General features: G+C 43.8%; 1 protein-coding gene across 1 annotated transcript; it reads left to right on the top strand.

The window, feature by feature from the left end:
* The first annotated feature begins 2,225 nt into the window (after positions 1-2,225).
* Positions 2,226-8,025, top strand: RRM2 (ribonucleotide reductase regulatory subunit M2). The gene is made up of 10 exons (XM_027886908.1): positions 2,226-2,360; positions 2,439-2,516; positions 3,129-3,260; positions 3,352-3,468; positions 3,985-4,118; positions 5,183-5,277; positions 6,064-6,197; positions 6,595-6,699; positions 6,831-6,944; positions 7,340-8,025. The coding sequence occupies exons 1-10, from the start codon at positions 2,226-2,228 to the stop codon at positions 7,490-7,492; spliced, it is 1,197 nt and encodes a 398-aa protein (XP_027742709.1). The 3' UTR covers positions 7,493-8,025.
* Positions 8,026-17,088: the final 9,063 nt, after the last annotated feature.

Raw genomic sequence — 17,088 nt, forward strand, 5'->3', positions numbered from 1 at the left:
GCTCTTACTTCACCTTTCTGAGTGTCTGAATTCCTGTGAACAAAGAAGGCGAGAAACTAACTCAGGTTTGGGGTTGGTTTTTTTGGTTGTGTTTTTTTGTTTGTTTTTGTTTTTGTTTTTGTTTTGTTTTTTGTTTTTTGTTTTTTTGTTTTTTTATACACACAGTACTCAGAAGTAGTGGCCAGAAGTCATAAGGGCAGAGCATCCTTTCACACAACCAAAGAGAGGTCACAAGCTAGCTGACAGCCCCCGTGAGATGCTGAGCACTTCAAAGCAGGGCAGCAGACTACTGCCTTGACCCCAGCTCTGGCAAAGAAGTTGCCTTGAAAATGCTGGTCCCAAAAGGCAGTTGCATCGTGGAAGAGGATGCACATGAAGGAGGAACAAATGCAATTGAATTAAACTGCTGTAATAAGAAAATTCAGTGTAGACGCTCATTTCCAAATACTAGCAGCATAGAGTCGGAAAATGGTTCCTCACAGACCCTCTCCATGTGTTTCTCTCCTTGCAGAGCCATTGTCCCGGGGACAGGGCTTTGATCCCCCGCCCTGGGCTTCTGGGAACAGCAGCTGAACCACAGAGATAGCACAGCTCTTACAATGTGACAGCCCTTGGCCACAGCCCAGGGTGGTGGCTCTGGGTTTTTTTATTGGGGTAGGAGGGTAAATGAGTTTGGCTGGGGTGGGAAGGGTGCTGCTGCATCTCTTTGGCCACTCTCCTAGCAGCTGTAGAGGTGGCATGAGATAAGGGAGTGTTACATGGACACTGGTGAGCCATTTGGGAGCTGCCTGGTGCTCCTGACCCCAGCACCTGCTTCCTGGGACAGAGCAGGAGCATGTCTGTGCCTGTTCAGGCTGCCTACTAGGAGGGTTTTGTGGTGCTCACTCTCCAGAGATGCAGATGTGTATTTAGATGTGTATATTGGGTTGTATATTTAGCATGGAAGGTCCCACAAAACATGTCCTGGGTGGGGGCCTGCACTAGTTCAAGGTCCTAAATAGGACCAATAAAAGTCATAAGTCTAATCTCTCTCTCAGAAATGTTGTCCATTCTGATAAGTCACAGTTGAGGAGAGCTTAGAGCCAAATTTGTTACCTTGAGACTGATCTGCTGAAATGAATAATCAATTTGAATTTACAGCATCAGAGGTGATGGTGGAGGGGAGTATTCTTGTTTTTCTTCCAAATCCACTCATTACAGCAGTAAATTTAACACAGTACCATTATATAGTTCTGCTGCTCTCCTGCTCCTGACTTTCCTCCAGCCAAGCACAGTGCAAAGCTGGGACATGTAACGTGATCAGATGACAGTGACCACTCGGACTCATTCAAGGCCACTGTACACCCCACATAACAGAAGAGTCTCCAAGTCATGGGGCTCCCGTTTTCATTAAAATTGCTTCAGGAAAAACATTTTAGTTGACAGAAACAGATCCTTTGTGGACTTGGATAAGGAAAACTATGTTGTGCAAAAAAGGCAACTTAATTAATATAAAATAAATGCTGACTTTTAAAATATTATGAATATTCATCTCTTTTTCATACCTGTGTTCTCCCTTTCCTGTGCTATTTATTTAAAACGTGGAACCAGGAAGCATACAGAGTCAGTTTCTCCAGGAAGCCAATTTCTACCTCCAAATGTAGGACTGTGCCATCAGTGTGTATCCAAATATAGGGATCAGTGTTGAAAGTGTGTATGAATAGGTAGGTAGGAGGAACCAGGGAGAAGGGGAGAACAAGGCAGACAGAGGGACAAACGTGGTATTTCCAAGATCTGCACCCCAAACCGAGGTTATTGCTGTTCCCGTATCCGGAAACGAGTTCTGGATTTTGCCAACGCCCCCGAACCATTCCCAAACAGCCGCGAGAGGCAGTTTCTACACCCGAACCTCTCCTCCCAAGCGCCGGAGGAAGGGGGCGGAGCCGAGGGCGGGGTCGGGGCCTCTTCGCGCTCGCTCCCGCCTTTTCCGCGCGCCGCTGGCGCCAAAGCGAAGGGCGGGTCTCTTCCTCCCGCCACGGCTGCCACAATAGGGGGCGGGGCCTCCCCAGCTTTCCAGCCAATAGGAGCGCGGAGGCGGGCGGCGGTGGGCGTTGCGAGGGCTGTGATTGGTCAGTCGGCCGTTCTGGCGCCAAGTTCGAAGCAAATATAAAGAGGGGGCGCGGCATTCCCGCTTCCTGCCGCTCATTCCCATCGCTGTCGCCGCTGCTTTACCTGCGTCCTCAGCCATGCTGTCTGCCCGCGCCCCGCTCGCCGCCCGCCACGACCAGCCCCAGCCCCGGCTGTCGCCCAAGAAGGGCCACTCTCCTACGAAGAGCCTGTCGCCCATGAAGGGCCTGGCGCTGAGCGACAAGGAGAACACGGTGAGAGCCCGCCCGCCCTTCCGCTGTGCCTGCCCGGTAGCGCGGCAGCGCACTCAGCATGCCCCTCTCTCCCTGCAGCCCCCCGCGCTCAGCAGCGCCCGCGTCCTGGCCAGCAAGACGGCCCGCAAGATCTTCCAGGAGAACGACGGGAACCCGGTGAGTGCTGAACGCCCGGGCACGACACCGTGCCCGCCCTTCTCCCCTTCCACGGGGGCTCCTGCAGTCCCCACTCCGCTCTCCCAGTCGGTGGTTTCTCCTTTCTCGGAGATGTCATAAACGGCACCAAATGTTGCGAGGATCATCAGAACAAGGATCATCAAATCTAGCTCTTTAAATTAATATAGGGATCGACCCCATAACCTCGGTGCTATCAGCACCACGATCTAACCAACGGAGCTAATCTCAGGTTCTGTCCCCGCCGGGGGCTGCGCTCCCCTTTCCCTCTCCCTCACGGGGGTCCTTTCCCCCCCCCCCCTTTTCCTCCCTCTCACGGGGGTCCATCCCCTTTCCCTCTCCCTCACGGGGGTCCCTTCCCTCTCCTTTCCCTCTCCCTCACGGGGGTCCCTTCCCTCCCCTTTCCCTCTCCCTCACGGGGGTCCCTTCCCTCCCCTTTCCCTCTCCCTCACGGGGCTCCCTTCCCTCCCGCATCCCTCTCCCTCATGGAGGTCTCCTCAGAGCCTCCCCCCTCAGTTTCCCTCCCCAGCCCGGCTCCGCCCCAGCCCCCCCGCAGGCCGGAGCCGGGCCCGAGCCGCTTTCCCGCTGCTCCAGGTGCCGCGGGGCGCGGAGGAGGAGCCGCTGCTGCGGGAGAACCCCCGCCGGTTCGTCATCTTCCCCATCCAGTACCACGACATCTGGCAGATGTACAAGAAGGCCGAGGCCTCCTTCTGGACGGCGGAGGAGGTGAGGGGCGGGCGGAGCACGGGGCAGCCCCGGCACTCGGGTCCGGCCTCCCGCCTGGGGCACCGCTTCTTATCTTCTGGCAATGTCCTAGGTGGACCTTTCCAAAGACATCCAGCACTGGGAGTCCCTGAAGCCTGAGGAGAAGTACTTCATTTCTCACGTCCTCGCCTTCTTTGCTGCCAGCGATGGCATTGTCAATGAGAACTTGGTGAGTGTACGAACAGTCCGGACAGGAATACCACTTTGGGAAGATAACCAGATAACTCCATGTTCAGCACTTGCTGTGGGTGATCCCAGGTTGTTTGCTGGATCATGGGAGTGTTACAGCATTATGACATATAGTGCTGTCCTATGTTAATTAGCAAATTGGGGTTAGTTTTGTAATCCACAAGTTTGTCTACTCCCCATAGGGCCCTGAGTGCTGCCATACAGTAACGCTTGCCTGGTTCAGAGCCCTTGTTTTGCTTCCACCCTATCAGTGCTCTTCTGCCTCTTAGGGGATAAGTAAAATAAAGAAATGTTTCTATTTCTCTTGGGAGCAAAGAATGCCTCATGACTTGGAGCTGTGAGGGGTTAACTGCTCTACATATTACTGTTAATGATCCACATGTCTGGAATTAATCTGAAGATTTTGTGAGGTGACCAAGAACTGGTCTACACAGCATCAATGCCTCTAACCTGCAACTTTTAAACACTTATGCAAACACTCATTTATTTCCTCTAGGTGGAGCGGTTCAGTCAAGAAGTACAAATCACAGAAGCTCGTTGTTTCTATGGATTCCAGATTGCCATGGAAAATATACATTCAGAAATGTACAGTCTTCTTATTGACACCTACATTAAGGATTCTAGAGAGAGGTTTGTATTGCTTGATGATGAAAAGTTCAAAACTTGCTAAATATTCATATTTAAATGCTGCATATCCGTTGTTCTCTGACTTTCAGGCTTATTTTAGGGTGTAAACTAGACTTATATAAAATACCACTGCTGCTTAAGAGCAGTTTTACTTTAGAATATCTTTTTAATCTGAAGTGCAAGAACATACTTAGCTAAGAGCAAAACTGAAACCACTCAATACTGAAATGTAGGAATGAAACTATGTAAAAAGTGGAGTGTTCAAATAAGGGGAGTATGTTAAACTACAGTAAGTGCTCATGTGGAGGACCCCTGCACCTACTAGGAAACTATGTAGGAAAGTTTCTCTGAGAACACTATCTCTTCTATTAAAATATTTTTTTCTCAAACCCAGTGCATTTATCAAACAGCTAAGCGCTTAAACAGCATGTGCTGCCCTTACCACACTATTTTGCGTAGGGGAAGAAAGGAATGTTGCATTTGCTGAAGAGTGGACTTTGGTCTTGATTAAAAGTAAAATGATACTGTGAAATTTTCGTGATGAGATGATTCAAAGAACTATGTCTTAAAACTAACAGTTTGGAGCAGTCCAGGCTGAGCTGTTCTTGTGTTGTCAAACCAACATCCTGCTGAGTTAAATGTCATGTGGTATTGCAGTGCTATTTGCAGTATATATATAATGCTACTACTCGGAAATCTGGCCATGTCATTTCTACTCTTGAGATGCTAAATTCCAGCAAGGATTGCTTGCATGAGAGGCCTGCTGCCTTGGCACTGGAAAGTGAAGCCTGGTTGATCTGTAGTTTCTGAAAGCTTCATGCAACACTTTGTAAAACAGTTCTCCCCTTGATATGGTCACGGGAATTCATGTGAACTGGTGGTAATGTGATGGGTAGGTGAAGAAAACGTAGTTAATTGGATCAAATAAAGCTAGATTTGTGCCAAGTAAGATGGACAGGAGAAGGATGAAGGTGCAGAGCATGTTTGAGTGATCAGACTGTTTATGGCAGTGCATACTGATGTGCCTATGTCTGTCCTAATGAGTGTTGTTTTTTCTTTTTTTTCAGGGAATTTCTTTTTAATGCTATTGAAACGTTACCATGCGTCAAAAAGAAGGCTGACTGGGCCATGTGCTGGATTGGGGACAAGAAAGCAACATATGGTGAGTTCATCTATTGGAAGCAAAGTGAAATTCCTTTCCTAAAGGTGAAGGAACCACCATTTCCCCAGACTTCACAATTCACAGGGATAGATTATTGTTGTCACAGGGAAAGTCCATGGTCTCCAGTGTAAGCTGGTGGTAAAATTTTATTTCATCTTCAAACAAGCTACTGGCAGGAACTTTTGTAAAATTGCTGACGTTGTGAATAATAAGGTCATGTGGCAATCATCATATGCCTGACTATATGATCAAATTGTAAATTGCTGTCATGTGTCTGAGCTGCACTGGCCATCTATTGCCAGGAAACATGTCTGGTTGGAGGCTGTAGCTCCTTAGCCTTGCTAATTGCTACTGTCTTTAAAGGTGAGATGAGATGGTACAGATCATTATTTCACTAGCATTAAAGCATTCTTCACGGCTGAAGTTCCTTACTTAATCAAAGATGAGCAGACACTGGCTTAAATCAGCTACCAAAATGACTGCTTTTTCAGTGAGCTGTCTGAAAAAGGGCGATATTGATGGTTAACCCAGGGGGAAGAAGCCTTGGCTTCAGCTACTTAGTAGCCACTCCATTTAGTTCTCGCTTCCACTACTATTTGTTTTGTTTAATGACTAGAAATCCTTACTGTAATAGTTTTTAGGACAGGCCATAGCTCACTTAAGCAGAAGCAACTTCATTCGCCTTACAGGATGCAGTTCATTGATCTATTTGCAACTTCTGGGTATTTATTAATCGTACTAAGTTTCCTGTGTGAGTAAATATTACTATCAATCTTCTCTTAACAGGAGAACGTGTAGTAGCCTTTGCAGCTGTGGAAGGAATCTTCTTTTCTGGGTCATTTGCATCAATTTTTTGGCTGAAGAAAAGAGGATTAATGCCTGGACTCACTTTTTCTAATGAACTCATCAGTAGAGATGAGGTATGAGTCAAATTCTAGCAGTTTAAGATGGTAATGTGCCACAGTAGCTCAAAGGAATGATACTCAATTGGAGTATATTTAGAAACAGGCAGTAAGGCTCACTAAAGTGTGCAAATGTGTCATTGTGGATCTTGCAGCAGGGAATGAATGAACTTGACATTTTACTTCCTCTAAAGTAGTTTAAGGGTTCTCACCAACTCTTGCAGTGGTTGCACCTCACCATTTGGAGCAGGTGCAGCTCATACTGACTGAACTTGCTTGTTTGATGCCTTCTGGTGAGGTGAAAAGTTTTCTATAGGGAATACTAAGTAATGTGGCAAGGGCCAAGGTGATGCCACTTACTCTGTGCTCTTTTAGATCTATGTTCCTGAAATAATTTTCTGAAAATTGCTTTCAGGGTTTGCACTGTGATTTTGCCTGCCTCATGTTCAAGCACCTGATACACAAACCATCAGAGGAGAGAGTAAGGGAAATCATCATGAATGCTGTTCTCATAGAGCAGGTAATTGTCTGCCCCTTGTTTAGGGACTTGATTGCAATTAAACAAAGCTGGAAAGCTGTTGGGCATAAAATTAACTTGGCTAGTACCGAGTGCATGCCAGTTGCTGTACGTGAAATGCTTGTTATCTGCAGGAGTTCTTGACAGAGGCACTGCCTGTGAAGCTGATCGGCATGAACTGCACTTTAATGAAACAGTACATAGAGTTTGTGGCAGACCGGCTGATGTTGGAGCTGGGATTTAACAAGGTAATGTCCTAATACATAACACACAGAATATTTCATGGGGAAAAGGTACTATTAAGTTTTATTTCCTTCAGAAATCCAAATTGGCTGCAGCAATATTGCTTTAACTTCTAAAATCATTGAGCAGTCCTGCTGCTAGGTCCTGTGTGGAGACCCACAGAAGGAAGAGCAAAAGGGTGCTAATGGAAAAAGAGTATTATGAGTAGCTGTGCTTCTGTCAGCTGCAGCTAAAAGACAGGAACAAATATGGTAGAGAAGGCTTGGGGCAGAGATTTTTGTTCACTACATAGTGAGCCAGTTGATGCTGCCATTAGACTCCTTCCAGCTGGTCTGTAGTGCTCTTGCATACTCAAGATGTGAACATTAGCAGTGACTATAGAATTGCCTGTGTATTTCAGATATACAAAGCAGAGAATCCTTTTGACTTCATGGAAAACATCTCTTTGGAAGGCAAGACCAATTTCTTTGAGAAGCGAGTAGGTGAATATCAGAGGATGGGAGTCATGTCGAAGCCCACAGACAACTCTTTCACCCTGGATGCAGAATTTTAAATGAACTTAGACCATAAGCATTAATGTACATAACACCCTGTTTACAGGAAACATTCTAAGTATTGAGCCACAGTGTGACTTGATTTCTGTACTCAAATTCCACTCTTGTAAAGTATGGTGATATTGGTATATTTTAGGAGGCTGGTGTAGCTCCAACAGTAAAATCCCTTTTAGACTTTGCCAGTGGTGTTAATGCGTAGAATGCTCAGATGTATCTTACAGTACATGCTATTCCATTTCATGAAAGATACAGGCACTTCATTCTGCAAGATGGGAGGTTGTGGACACTGACCCCTGGCTTCTGCTGTTCTCACCATAAACAAAGGAACTGTTGTAAATTTGTGGAATAGTCTGTAGAAAATCCTGGAGGCAACTACATGATATCACTGCTTTCTTAGCAGGTTTTAAGTTTACCTTTTTTACTATTGTTTTAATAGTTTGTACATAAACCTGGCACTTTAATGTGTAAAATAAACAACTGTCTTGTAATACTCAACAATAGTAAAATGCAAGTAAAAAATCTTTTTTCGTGACTTGTGCTTCTTTCCAGGTAAGTAATTGAAAAATGGTGCTGTGAATCAAACTATTTATCTTGAAATATATTGAAGAACAGGAAAAAACTTGGTATGGAAGGTAAAGGACTAAGTTGAATATTCTGAGTATTGAAAATTGAGATGCAGCTGGCTTCTGGACTTGATTTCTCCTTTACTATCTGGGAACAGTATTTCATTTAGTGAAGAGGTGGTTGGATTCAGTGTTGTACTGGCTTCAGTGTTCCAGTGGTCAAAGCTGTGTGCTGCTTTCCTTCTGAATCACCGATTCTGTGAGGAAATGCAAGTTCTGCAGGAAATTGCTACTTAGTCATGGGGTTGTTAGATGTCAAGTGAAGTTGTGCATAGCTATGACTTTCAGATAGACTGCACTAAATAGATGATGTTTCAGGGTAAATTCAGCTAATTCAGGCAGGGGCAGCATTTAAGCTGCATCACTCAATTTTTAATATAAAACAGTAGCGAAAACTACAATATGATCCTCCTACAGTAAACACAGCAATAAGAGTGAGTATGCTTAATATAACTGCTGTAAGGTATGTGGTCTGTGAAGGAGCTCCCCGTGGTCTCAGGTTAGAGGTCCTGCAAATGATGTGCAGTGATCTTAAATGACAGTGAGATAGACTAAAATTGACTACTGCCTTGCTGTTCAGACTTAAGTTTATCCATGATCTAATCTAACATTCAGCAAGGACTGTTCTGCAAGTTTGCCTTTCTTTCCTCAAGCATAGTTGATGTGAATAAAAAGCTCTACAAAACTCAAATCATTTCTTTCATTGGAAAGGATGCTGGAGCTTTTCTTGCTACTCAAGTGCTCCCTATTTTAAAGCACAGTATTTGTGGTGCTGCTTGGAGAGGTGCTGCCTCAGTATTAAATTAACTGCCTTGCTGGTCTTTGCTTCTTTGCTTTTGATTGCACTGAAGGTGATGGTGTGTGACTGTTCTTCCCCCAAGTCTGAGATGCTAGCAGGATGCACATGCTTCCAAGGCTATCCTAGGGAGAACAACACCCCATAAATAATTAAAAAAATCTCAAGCCCCGAAGTCTGGAATTCAAAGTAGAATATACAGGACTGCTACCAGACAGTTCTCCAGTAATGGCCTCGCAACAGTAACAGGTCAGTGATTGCAGTGGTCTGAGAATAATGTATTAGAAATGGGAATAGGGATGTGCTAAATTGGATAGCCAGTCACATTATTTTGAAGCATTGAAACTTAATGCTTGTTTCCGCTTAAATACCAGCCTTTTGTTCTGAGCAAATTGTACCTTGTGCTTTTTGGCTTCCCTTAGCAGTAAAAGCTTTGATCAAATTAGGTGATCCAAAGCATCAGAATTCAGGGTGTTAAGGGGACGTTGCCTAGAGTACAAATGAGGCAGTAATGAAATGCTGAGATAGTTTGGACCCAGCTGATTTAGCAGCATTCAATTTATATTCAAATCTGGTAATTTATATGCTTTGGTGATGTAGAAATACTTCTGACCTATGAGTAGGGTCTACTGATGTTATAGCAATCTCTTCCTCTTTGGTTCTTAGTATGTGCCAAGGATCAATACACAGAAACAATTAGGGCAGAAAGCTTTAATCTTCTAATCCTGGGAAACAGGAACTGGAACTATTTTCCGCATAATATAGGAGGAATGCTTGGAATGGATGTGTGATGGCCAAGTAAGAACTTATAATGCAAGGTAGGAGGAATGTGCCTTTTAGCCAAGCATTGCTCTTATGGGGTAATACATATTGCCGTTGTGGACGCATTAGAGACAGATTAGACGGGAAATAGAAGTGATTCAATGAGAGAACAAGACTTGCTGTGCCTGCTATTAATCTTATCCTCGTGCTGCTGGTGTCTAAATGCCTACTTAGTGTTGGTACATGTACGCGCTATAATGCAAGTCAGTTTTTCACGTCCAGTCTGGAGAAAAGCTTTGCATCTGGTTCCACCTATTTGAGTTCTCCATTCTCATAAGGATTTAAATGTCTTGCTATTGCTTGAACAGATTATGTCCAAGTCTTGATGAAATATGTGTTTACTGAAATGGATTAGTTTCCAATTTGACTGAGATACCAGTTGTTTTGACACTTGATCCTCTTAAGCGTTGAGGAGATAAGTCTTTTATTTCTTTCCAAAAAATAAACTAATACTCCCCAAAATAAGTTTCAGTAAAGACTTAACTGACCCTTTGGAATATGCTTTGGAATGGAGTTTGGAGAACCTGGAGAGATTTGAAGTGATGAAAGTGCAGATGTTTTTATCTATGTGTGATTTGGAATGACTGTCTGGTAAGGGTTCTGCCACAGTAGTTGCCACAAGTGGGAAATGATAAGGCTGATAGAGAAAAAAATACTGAGGGGTAAGTAAAACTGGATGTTTTTGGTGATGCAGTGCTCTGATGTCTGGGAAATTTATGCAGAACTGATCCCTACCTGTCCCCTGTGTTTTTTTTTATTGCTGTTAAACTGAATGGATTTTAATAGCAGTGAATAAAATGGGAGATCAGTAACCTCAAGCATAGTTTGTCATGTTAATTTTTTTAATTGTAATTTGATAAAAAAACCCAAACAAATTATGTGGGTCCAGGTAAGAAAGCTTCCATAACATTTTCACTCTGGTTTACTTGTCAAACATTGAAAATCCTAGACAATGCAGAGGAGTTAGAGAAGCAACCTAATGTCAGCCTTGGCCTCAGGAAGCAACTGCAACATCAGAGTGTAATGACAAATAGAAAATCTCCAGATTTTTCAAATTTCCTGGGGGTGATTACAGCAGTTCGTGCCCAGAAGAGGTCAGAGAACAGTTGCAGCTGCTCATGCCTGCTTCAAGGCACAGCCAGTCTGTGAATCTGAAGACACTTTAACAGTCCAGTGTGATCCCTGAAGGATAACCACTTCCTCTGCACCAGTCAATAACTGGAAACTTTGCCTGGCAGAAGCAGTAAGTGAACAGAGTTTTGTGCTCATTCCAAGCCTACTTTTCCCAGTCTGCCATGGCTTGTTTTATTTAAGCTGTCGATTACCTCTTGGAGCTTTGGCTTCTCTTTTTGTGCATCATGCATTGTGGGAAGTAAATGCTTTCATCAGGAAGGATTTGAGAGCTACAGAGAGTTAAGTATTGTGCCCTATTCACTGATGGACAGTTAGTTTTTGGTTAGGAGTTCATCACTTGAGACTTTTTCTGAGATCCTATAATCTTTAGTCTTTTGGTTTCTGTGCTAAAACAGTCTTTACAGGAAGAATGGTGAAAGATTAAGCTAACAGGAAAAAGGTCTGATATGTGTCAGATATGGGTTTTGCATTTAAAGTTATGCCCAATTGATCTTTGAAATAATGATAATATTGCTGCTTCCTGAATCTTCAGTGAAATGGGGGAAAGCTCTATCCCTTTAGGGAGTATTGCAGACCCCAGTGATGAGATCTTAGACATTGGTCAGCAGATAAATGGTGGTGTTTGGGTCATCTGCTCTTATCCCACCTGATGGTCATCATCCCACCTGTGGGACATGGAGTGGGGTGAAAGAATACCAGTTTTCATTCCACATCTGGTTGTTACTGGTGCTCTGCTGGTTATAAGCTGAGAAACCCATGTTGCTGTCGTGATCCAGAGGTAAGACCAAATGAACGGCAAATCCCAGTGCCTTGTCTGGCCACCAGAGCTGTGGCTTTGACTCCTGACTTTAGGTTTCTCCACACCACATTGTGCTTTCAAATCTGCTGGAGAAAAGGGTTTGAAGATGAGTGCTTCATGCTCGAGAAGAACAGGTTGTGTTGGAGCCCTCCCTGCGGTGGATGCTTATTCTCTTTCTGCAAGTACAAAGTGAGATGCATCAGGGTAAAGGAATTTAAAATGTGTACCTTTCCTTCTCCCTACTGTTAGTCTTCTTTTTTTTTTTTTTTTTTTTTTTTTTTTTTTTTTTTTTTTTTTTTTTTTTTTTTTTTTTTTTTTAAAACCTTCGAATATAAAGAGAGAAATACCTTAGTGGAATGGTCTTGCAGTTCTTTAACTAAATTACTCCTGCCTTTTTCCTGTTTTTTTGTGTACTTTGTAGTCTGTGCCACAGGTTATGTTGCTTTGTTCATCAGATGAAGGCTACAGTGAATTGCTGGAAGATGCCTCAGCCATACAGCACATGGGAGCATTTGCCTGATGCTGTCCACCTCTGTTGAGGTTTTCCTCTTGGCCTAAGGGTGAAGACTCCAGTTTTGGATACACACAGGTGCTTCTGAGATGCAGACTGTGAAAAAAAAATCCCAGGAATCCCAGGCCACTTTCTGGTACTAGTCACTGGTAAGTAATTTGTGTTTTCTAAGTATCATAGGATTTAACTGAAAGTAGGAAAATGTTTGCAGTTCTTGAGTGTTCAAATCTTGAGAGTGTTGAGCTTCCAAAAAAAAGTTGAGCTGTATTTCTGTTCTATTTGGGATCAGGGGGTGCTGCTACTTCTGTTATGAAGTGCTACTGATATAATCTGGGATGGCCTGGGCTGTTTTTGCTCCCTCTTGGATCAGGCCTAACAGAGAGTCGAGTTTAGTTTTTTGCTAGCTTTCCATTTGACCAAGGATCTAGCAAATGGATTGTCAGGTAACTAAGACTGTTCATGGCATCCAAATGAATTGTGGGGTAACAAAGCCAGTCTGCTAAATCAGTCTTATGAAGACTGAGGTGTTTGGCCCCAGTGGAAGGTGCTTGCAGGTATTTTTTTGCAGATGGACTAATATTTAGGGAAATCAGTTCTTACAGTCTAAGTATATCCTGGCTATGTTCCTGGAAAAAGAGTACCTCCAGATCCCTGGCTCCAAAAATGCAGCGTGGGCTACAACACCAGGGGAGGACAGCACAGTGACTCTATTGCATTTGTTTGAAATTCCTACTTCACGCTCATCTATGTCTTTGGCAGATGAGCATTTACACAGCTCTTACACAGCATTTTATTTCATATTTTGCTGGTCACCTTAAGTTACATTGCCAGTTGTTTTTCCTGTCCTCTTAGGTAGCAAGCTGCCTACCTTGCTTGCCCTCTCTGTCAGCTGTCAGGATCCAGCTCTCAGGTGCTCCCCAGGGTGTTACCCCAATGTTCTAGCTCAGAGGTATTTGTAAGCTCTTGTACATCCAGGCCAGGCAACAGCAAACACCAAGCCTTGCATTGCTTGTGTTGTCCAGCATCCTTCTGCAGCCTTGTGGGCTGCTCTACTGCCAGGAGGTGCAGCAAGTCTGCTTTCTGAGCCGTGTTGGCCAAACCTTTCCTGCTTCCCTTTGAAAGATGTTACCTCATTAAAATGAAAACATTTTGTCAGCATTTATCTTCAAAATACTCAACCAGCAAAATCCTGATGTTATTCAAAATTAAGATGAAGCATTTGGCTTCAGCAGTGTTTTTTGTGGTAACTTTAGCACTTCTTTTGTTCTCCTTTTATGTAATGATTTTGGTTTGATGTGGTCCAGCAGTTTGCAGTAAGTATATTTAAGTGCTTCAGAATGGATCTCCATCTTCCTGGCCCTGGATCTCTGCTCTGGGTGACATTGAAATCTGTTACTCTGGTTCAGGACACAAATAAATAGTAGTTGTCAGTTGCCACCTGCTTTAGTTTAATCTTGGTAATCTCTAAGTAGCAGAGACTATATTGACAGCTGGATTTCCATATACCTCTGTCTCTTGGTATTTAATTGGATGATTTACCTCTTCTTGAATATATTTTCAGCACGACCTTCCAAAAGAAAACCCAAACCCCCTACATTTCCTTGCTTCAAAAGTTAACATTCAGCAGACAGCAGTGACTTGGCAGGGAAGCTGTGGAGCAATGAGCAGTTGTTGAGTGAACATAAGCAGGGTTTGAGGCAGGGATTGTATTAGAAAGGACCATTTCATGATAGGGAAATGTTAACTGGGCCAAGTTCAGTGTCTGTTCTGGCTGTAAATTTCTGTGTGGCCACTTAAATGCAATCTCAGCTATAAGGAGGACTAAATGTAATTCGCTTCTGAAAGGAATTGAAATATTAATTGTATGTTGGATTTGGTAATAACTTTAAGCAGAACACACTGTAGGTTTATTGAAGGTTTAGCAATAACTTTGCTATTTAATTTACTGCTTGTGAAAATTGCATCTCTGATATAACTATTGCAGTTACTCTTGATAATACTATAAATATGTACAGATATACAGACTTTGGAAAAGAGATATTCTGATATGGCTTTATTGCAGTGTGTGAATTAAGACTGGTAAATGTTGGGCAATCTAACAGGATTATTTTTAATACACATTTTCATAAAATAGTTATCCCTTTTCAATTTGAAAAGCTATTTAATATGCTAAGTAGGTTAATTTTATGAAAAATTTTTAATATTGCCACCTTTCCATTATTTAGCTATGATGCTGCATTTCTTGCCACTAAATCCCTGGGATTATATATGAAATAGTTGGATGGCTGGGTTGCATTTAAATTAATTAAAGTAAAAATGTTGCAAATAAGATGTTAAATATTGCTGTGTAGATATTCAAGAAACATATGTGATTTCACCACTTTCATCTGCAAATAACACATGCAACACCAGACTGAAACACATCTAAATATGCCTATACACTCAAGCATAGCTCTTTAGGCTCCCCAGGGGAGGGACTTTTGTGTGGTGTAAGGAAAGTTGTTCACCACAGTGGAATAGTTTTGTTTAGAGAAGGCATTTTGAAACAGGCTTTCCAAAAACGATCATCATGCGACTGGTTCCAGTGGTTGTGTTGAGGCGTGCAGGCAGGGGCTGGTTGGTGGGGTGTTGCTGTGCCCCCTGGGGTAGCATGTCTCGTTCTGGAGATCTCCAGGAGACAGGTGCTCCCGTGACCTCCCACCCCCTCCTCTTGCCTGTACACACACTGTAGCTCTGCTGGCTCAGATGTTATTTCTCTTTGAGTTAGGCCCCTGCCACAGCAGTTAATCAAAAGCCTTCTTTTGGAGTAATTTGTGCTGTCTCACGTTCCCTGTTGCAAGCAGTACATCTGGCTGTCACCAGGGGGGCTCCTTAGTAAAGAAAGCAACAGCTGCTCCAGCAGTTCAGGTGACATTGCCAAACTGGCTGTTTACAAAGCGCCAGGTGACTGTCACACCTGAGGGAGAGCTGGGCTACCTGATCTTTCCCTCCCTATGTGAATATGAGTATGGTCCACATTCATTTGTTTACTGACTGCAGGGCAAGATTTACACATGTGGAAATCCTGCTCTGCACAAGATTTTGTAGCAGATTTGCTCCTTCCGTGTGGTACAGGCTACTGTGTTCCTCTGGGGAGCTGCCTGCTCTGTAGCACTGGTACTTTTCTTTCACCTCATAGACATGGGACCACGTGGAAGGGCATCGTATGTGTTGATTTGCCAGGCAACACGACAGCTGAGGATGGGAATGGTTTTCTAGTAGATGTGTTTTAGTGAATGCCAGACTTCTGTTAGTGCTCTCTTGCACCCATCTCTCTGGGTACCCTTTCTGGTCATGGCTCTCCTTGCAGCCTTCAGCAGATAAAAACAGTCCAAGCAGAAAGGTGCATTTAATGGGGTGTGATGAGAAGAGAGCAGAGAAGGGCTCTTCATTTCGTCCTACAGATCATCTCTTTGGTTTTGGTTCTCAGTTCAGGGTGGTGTTAGTCCAAGAATAATTCATATTGGTGCAATCACACAGTGAATTGAGGATAGGGGGTTAAAGGTGGGTTTTATTAGGCCTAAACATGGGTGCATGCCTCCCTCTACTGCTGAACAAAGCACTTAGTCATACTTAACTCAGGTGGAAGGTGGGTGCATCTGACTTGCCATGAAAACTGTGTGCTGCTGTGCTGGTAGTTCATTTAAAATGGACAGTGACATAAACTGAGAGATTACATCTTGTGACCTGCGGGTGTTCCCTGTGCTGTGTCTAGCTGGGTGGCTTTAAGGACCAAACCTCTGTTCTTACAGCTGCCAGCACAGGGTGATGCTGGGAATGTGGCTGTAGGGGATGGAGTTGGCTGCAGTGAGAGTGCCCAACCTCAGGTCCTCCTCCTGCAGCCTCACCACACCTGAGCACAGCAGCATCTGCCTCTGAATGTGACTGGCACCAACACCCCTCCAGAAAAAGCTCTCCAGCAGCCAGCACTGTGCTTCAGAGCTACCTGGTGTGAAGACTCAGTTTACCTGGGCTTAGGTGAGCCCTTTAAGCTGTTTTATTTGGGGGTCACTTGTGCCCTGCTTATCACATATTAAAAACATTGTAGATCTATCTCGCTTCCTACACATGCAAACAGGCAAAATCCAACCAAAAGTGCCATGGTAACGGGCTGAAGCAATGCAGTGCTGCAGGTGCTGTGCCTACAGCCTCTCTAGGTAATCACCCTGCTTTGTTGACAGAGCATGGGCTTGTGAGTCTTGCTCTAAATATTTGCCAGAAAGTTTTCTTGGGAACGGTGAATATTACGACACAGGATAGCTAAAAATAGAATTCTCGCTGGTAATTTTTCGCTCTTTGGTTTCACAGTGTGAGATGTGATTTTCAGAAGAGCTGTACATCTGTGTTCCTCCCCTCCCCATTCAATCACAGCATCTTTGCAAATCAGGCCTTTTGTGCCTCCCAAAATCAAGTTCTTAAATAAAATAGAAGACAGAATGATGGAAAAAAATAGATCTTGAAGTCATAATAGAGAGGGTCTATTAGGGGGGCTGTTAATGCCTCATGTGACATTTTAGATTTCACCAAAGGGAAATTGGAAAGGAAGTCCCACAGTTGTATAGAACTTGGGAACTCGGTTCACAGGCTTTTCAAGTTGTTTGTGCCAAAGGGAGACAAAAACCTCATCAAGAGGAACAAGTGGGCTACCGTGAACCACAAATAACTTGATATTGCCTTTGCTGAAGTGAATGGTTCCACTCTGTATTGTCTGAAAGAGAAGGCTGTGAGGCTCTTGCAAACCCTACCCTAATTAATTGACTGCTGCATTAATGCTTCCCAGGAGCTTGGGGTGATGCTCTGTTGTGTGCTGTGGGAACCCACTTGATCCTGAAGCAAATCGTGTTCGAGACCTCCTGAGATGTAAGTTAAAA

This window comes from Empidonax traillii, unplaced genomic scaffold, assembly GCF_003031625.1.
Source record: "Empidonax traillii isolate 1590-97213 ecotype Southwest subspecies unplaced genomic scaffold, ASM303162v1 scaffold197:size915647, whole genome shotgun sequence".
Taxonomy (NCBI): domain Eukaryota; kingdom Metazoa; phylum Chordata; class Aves; order Passeriformes; family Tyrannidae; genus Empidonax; species Empidonax traillii.

Excerpts from the sequence above, each read along its gene's own strand:
- RRM2 (XM_027886908.1), top strand. The coding sequence starts at position 2,226 with ATGCTGTCTGCCCGCGCCCCGCTCGCCGCCCGCCACGACCAGCCCCAG. Across the intron at positions 6,198-6,594 it reads AACTCATCAGTAGAGATGAG|GGTTTGCACTGTGATTTTGC; the intron begins GTATGAGTCAAA and ends AATTGCTTTCAG. Across the intron at positions 6,945-7,339 it reads TGGAGCTGGGATTTAACAAG|ATATACAAAGCAGAGAATCC; the intron begins GTAATGTCCTAA and ends TGTGTATTTCAG.